Here is a 5,743-nt window from a genome sequence, read left to right on the forward strand (position 1 = left end):
AAACTTGATAAAACGTGTCTTCCCTATTTACATTTTCTCCACCGTGCACGCGTTTATACATACACACGCCTACCGCTTACCACAAGTACAAAAATGACACTTTTCCCAGACACTTCTCGTATTTTGCGCAGTTGCAGACAGTTGATCTGTGTGCGCTAGACCAAATATGCCATTTTAAGTTGTTAAAGTGCAGTAAAAAGTGCAATGCAAGCGCTTTTTTACTGCATTTTGCCGTCAAACGAAAGTCTACTTTCCCGTGTAAACAGCGAGAACGTCCTTTTTGCAGATTTGCAGAAATCACTTTCGCAAATAAAAATTGCAAGGTGTAACTGCAACTGAAATTACCCAAATCGCTTTCGAGAAATAATAAAATTTTATAAATGTTGCGTCACACAAAAAAAAAAATACTTGGAATTAATTCTCCTAATGTAAACTATTTAAATATTAAAGCTTTGGACATTTTGCTGATTTGTGCGTATTTTAGCATTTTTAACAAATCCCTCAGGTCAGTAATTTTGTTATAAGCATAAAAATGTCTGGTAACATAGTTGAAAGTGGTATTGTCTGCATTCGCCGTGTAAACAGACAAAAAGTGTTATCGGAAAGTTTGATTTTCTGAAATGAAAACTGCTTTCGAAAGCCACATTACATGCAAGGTGTAACTGCTCCTGCAATCTCTTTTGGTAATTTTTGAGTTTGACAGACTTTTGAAAAGGACTTCCACTTGCCACGTCTAACATCCATTTTACTTTTGAATACAATTAAGTTTTTAACAACTCCTTGTAGCTCCTTTTCCTCATTATGTATATTTTTTTATTTTTTACCAAAATCACTGGAAAAAGTTACCAAATTCAACAAAAAATTACCACACTTATTTTATGTGCAGAACTGTACAAATATACATATCGATGCCTTTCTGCATCAAAAAGAAAATTTTGAAAAAAATGTCGCTTACGTTATTTTGGCAGTTAGGGCTCGATATGTCTGTACATATGTATATCCGAGGATACCTAGCTTTTCAGGCAATCAGCGCTCCATTAACCTCAAATTTTTTTGAGAGTTTGTTGAATTTTTTAAATATTGAACAAAGTTTGAAATTTGAATTTTTTTGAGTTCTGTTAAAGAAAGAACAATATTTTTATAAAAAATAACCAAAATTAAATTACAAAAAAATAACATGTTAAAACTTATCAAAATATGGTGCGGTTATAATTTTTTCGACCACTGTATGTAAACAAGTGACAAAAAAATATATCAAAAATTCAACGCTTGAAGGAAAGCTTTCGACTCACACATAGACAGAGTGAAGTCCCCCGCTGAATGCCGTAGGTTTTTAACGAGAACGTACATATTTGAGTAGAATTCTACTGATATACAGTATATTTTGCTTTGCTGCCTCTATGCTTAAGTGCACATTTAAGATACCTACCCCAAAATGCGCATCAAAAGCATTATTTTTAACATTTATAAGGAAACTGCTCCGATAGATGCATTCAACATACCTGCACATTGGCGATACCTGCCTTAAAAATAGTGCGACTAGTATCAATTATCAATGAAAGTATTACGTTTACCTGCACTGGCCCTACAATTACCTAATTTTACAACTTTTTGATTATTTTGTTCATCTCGCAGAACAAAGAAAATGGCTATCAATTTATGTAGTTATATAGATAATTAGATAACATTCGGTAAAAATTTCGCTTGCAGTAATTTCTACATGGTAAGTGCTCCGCCAATATTTGTTTTCATAGGGATTCGGATACCTTCCTCATTGAAGTAGTAAAGAAAATTCGCTTAAGTGCCTTTTTCGTTACGTGCACAAGTTTTTCGTGCAAAGAAGGATGTGCAGCTAAGCAAAATATACTGTATATGGTTGACGGGTACACCGGAAAATTGATGGTAATTGAAAAGCTGACGAGCTGACAGGGAAAGGTAGGGCCACCCAAAACCTTCCAGGAAAGGACACGGTGGATATACTTAGCAATAGCCACTTTCAAGCGGTTTGTTAAAGAACAAACCATCCTAGTAGACAAGGAACGCGGAGCAACTTTCGCCTTGCGAAACTTTCAGGATTACCTGGTATTTCTATAAAAGGAAACGCTTACGGGCCACTTACTAATGTGGAATTAGAACCAATATTGACCTATTTGACATGTAAGACCGAATCGAAAAAGTTACCAAATTGAAAAATAAATTACCAAATTACCAAACTTCATAAATAAAGAAAAAAATTACCAATTTTGGTTAAAAATTACCAAAGCGGTAACGCTGAGTAACGTATACAAAAAGTAGACATTCAACATTAAGCATTCACTTCGTTTTCATATACAAACAAACATACATACAAATGTAAAGAATTTTTAGGATGAGTTTTGAACATTTTCTAGGATTACCTTCTTACGCAAGTTCACCAAACGGCTAATATGAGCGCTTGTCTTAATAGTCGCGGCGATGTGTTCACTTTGGCAGCTTAATTGTGTGTGATTTTGATTCTTGCTGTTGTTAGCTGGTTCCTCTTTCATACCACCATGTTTATTAGTTTCAATCATATCTGCTTTCATATGTTCCAAGCGTTTCTATTGAGCGGGGATAATATTAATTTCATAATAGTTTAATTTCATGATTTAAGGATAGGTACCTTTCTAAGCCTTTCCATTCGTTTTGATGCACTTGAGCTCTGTGGTGTGCTAATTTCGTTTGTATTGGATGTGCTGTCAGTGTTACTTTCTTCTTGTTTATGACGAGAATTTGCAGTCGACGAAGATACAGCGCTCTTGTTAGAGGTGCTGTTCTCATAATCCTCCAAAACAGTTTTTTGCTTTTATTAAACCAAAATAAATTACAAAGAAATCTTAAAGGCAGATTCATTTGCGTAAATTTACAACAATAAAATTTATAGACCTTAAAACTGACAAAATTTAACTCATGGATTTCAGACTTTAATTTACCAAGATAGTTTTGAGCAGAGCTGAGCACTTTATGATTACGATTACATTTAACTTACGATTGCTTAATTGTAATTCATTATTGTAAATCATACACGATTACGATTACTTTAATTGTAATCATAAATGTTACCATTACGATTATAATAATTGTAATCTTAAAGATTCAAGGAATAAGATTACTGTAATCGTAGTTACCAAATACATAATTACGAAAACTGTAATTGTAATCCTAAAAGTTTTAAGACTACAATTACAGTAATTGTAATCATGAAAATTACAATTACGAACACTTAGATTGTAATCTTAAAAATATTATGATTACGATTAATGTATTAGTAATTAAGAAAATGTTGATTTCCATTTAATCATATTCTGTAGAGGTTTAGTAGTTAAGTAACTTATCGGAACTTTCACCGAAAATTATGTAAAATTTAGTTAAGGTGGAAGTAGTAATATAAATCAGAATCATTTTATTGAATGTACTCCGACGACGATTCTGTGTAGAATATTCCATTATTATTATTATTATTGTATGTCTAAACTCTTTTTCTAATTACCGATTTGGGAGTTAAGCTCGAAAATGAGGATAATCCACTTTTATGTAAGCATAGTATTACTTACCATTTGTTTTTCTATGTCCGAGTCTATAGCAGTGCTCGCATTAGAGCTTAAATCTATGAGATTATTTTTCGTATGACACACGTTCTCAATGCTCAACGCCTTCTGTGTTTTGGCTACATTTGGCTCATAAGACTGTTTCTTGTTCATCTATTAAGGAAATCAATTGAAATTTTTTATGATTGATTTTTTTTTATTCAGTCAAATTTTACCTGCTTCCGCTTTTCCAGTAACCTTAATTTCCTAGACGAAATACACGTATTCATTGAAGCCATCGATTGTACCCCACTTAGGAGCTCAGCATTCTCTTGTGCTTCTTTATTTGCTAATCTTATTTCTTTTTCGGACTCAGTACTCATATCAAAATCAACACTGCTTGGCTTTGGTGGTAATTCTCTTCGGTCGTATTTATTTTTTCTTGATTTGGTCAATGCCCCTGCCATGCCAAGTTTTTGTTCATTTATTTCATCGCAGACAGACTCTACATCATCAATAAGTTTTTCCCTCAAATCAAAGTTATTTTCCGCTTCAATTAAAGGTTTATGGGATTCACCGCTTGAGTCGAAATCAAATTGTCTTAGCTTTTCTGGGCTTTCTTTCTTCGTCAGGTTTGCTTTTTTCGCTAATTCCCCGGCTTCATCGAATTCTTGTTTTCGAATTTCAAAATTAATGTTCGATACTGAATCGTCAAATGTAATACTGCCCAGTAACATATCGGCTTCGATGTCCGGCGATTCCTGAAATGTCGCTAGTTCATTTCGTGCACACCAATCCTCCACTTTTTTCTTTGCATAGTCATTTCTTTCTACGCTAACCAATTGCTGTATTTTTTTATCGTCACGATCGCTACGGGCACACAAGAAGGCTCTGTTTACACTGAATTTACTATTGCCACTATTTGTCATCCATGGCAAAATTTTTGTGGCTTTCAAATTGAGACACTTGCTGCGGAAATCTTCCTTAGCGTCCATTGCCAAACACATACCAATAAGGAAATCACGGACGTTGTATTTATCTCCCAAATGCGTAGTCACAATTACATCGCCCCATATGTGGTCCTTGGTTTTGAATTTCTCAATAAACACTACAGATTCAGACTCGTTTAGCAGTTTGTCGAATAGATCGCATGCGCGTTGGCTCCAAAGTTCTTTGGCATTTGTTACAGCAGAATTCATTCGAAAATCAAAATCCTGTTCAGCTGGAGAAAGATCACACAGTCCCCCACGTCGTATGCGATCAACTTTATTACACAACTTATCCGGTAAACGAAAGATAAAGTCCGATTTGGTTTGAAAGGGAAAACCATAATCAATTGCCCACAATATAAATTCACCTTCCTGATTATTTTTACTGAAGTTTGCAATATGTTCAACACGTGCTCGTATCATTTTTTGCCAGGCTAGGAATTTTGCAGCTACCAGCATTTTAACTTCTGGCTTGCGCACGTTCTGGGTCCACGGTTGATGAGTTTTGTAGTATTGCTCGAGTTGATCTTCCAGCTCCATAATTTGATGGAAGTCCGCATTGGGAACAGTATTTTCATGAAACCAGAACAATTGTGGGTTTATGAAATGTGTTACAGAAATGTGTTTTTCCCTATCCGAATCCATTGCGAATCGTAAGCAACCAACCTCCGGGACGCCACAAAAAAGAAAAGTTGGCGTAACGCCGGAGAAATGCTAGAAATTTGAGCACTTATTCACACACTGCTCTTTTTGTTAGAGAATATTTATTTCAAAATGCCGTTAATTAGAGTCGAAGGTAAATACACCTGATCAACAGCTTCTAAACAGCGTCAGAAAAAGAATTAAGCGATTGCTTGGGATGGTTAATCCACATATGTTTCGATAAAGACGACCTATCGATATATAGATGAATCAGTGATGGAAAGTAGGCACAATAGTTCCATTTTTGGCACTTTCTTCACAGAAGCACTTTTGGCACAATTCATCCTGTTTTGGCACAATCATAAAATACAGAAATTTGAAATAAAAGGAAACTATATAACAAAAAAGAACATACCACATTATAGATTAGGAAAATACAAAATGTGAAAATTAAAAGCACTAAAAATTAAAATAATAGCCGTGAAAAACATTTACAAACCGCTGAATTCTATTGTGAATACGCAGTACGACAAGTAAGATTCCGTAACAACAAGCTTTTAATTAGGA

General features: G+C 34.5%; 1 protein-coding gene across 1 annotated transcript in view; it reads right to left on the bottom strand.

Moving 5' to 3' along the window:
* The window catches only part of LOC118733983 (putative ATP-dependent RNA helicase TDRD12), a 38,063-nt gene extending 32,697 nt beyond the window's left edge, over nucleotides 1-5,366 (bottom strand). Inside the window, exons 1-3 of the mRNA XM_036463648.1 lie at nucleotides 3,782-5,366; nucleotides 3,573-3,719; nucleotides 2,642-2,821 (exon numbers count right to left, since the gene is read on the bottom strand). Of these exons, the coding sequence (XP_036319541.1) occupies nucleotides 2,642-2,821; nucleotides 3,573-3,719; nucleotides 3,782-5,179 (1,725 nt within the window). The 5' untranslated portion in view covers nucleotides 5,180-5,366. The remainder of the gene's footprint in view (nucleotides 1-2,641; nucleotides 2,822-3,572; nucleotides 3,720-3,781) is intronic.
* Nucleotides 5,367-5,743: the final 377 nt, after the last annotated feature.

The sequence above is a fragment of the Rhagoletis pomonella genome, unplaced genomic scaffold (genome assembly GCF_013731165.1).
Source record: "Rhagoletis pomonella isolate Grant_MI unplaced genomic scaffold, Rhpom_1.0 Rhpom_scaffold_00002, whole genome shotgun sequence".
In the NCBI taxonomy this organism is placed as follows: Eukaryota; Metazoa; Arthropoda; class Insecta; order Diptera; family Tephritidae; genus Rhagoletis; species Rhagoletis pomonella.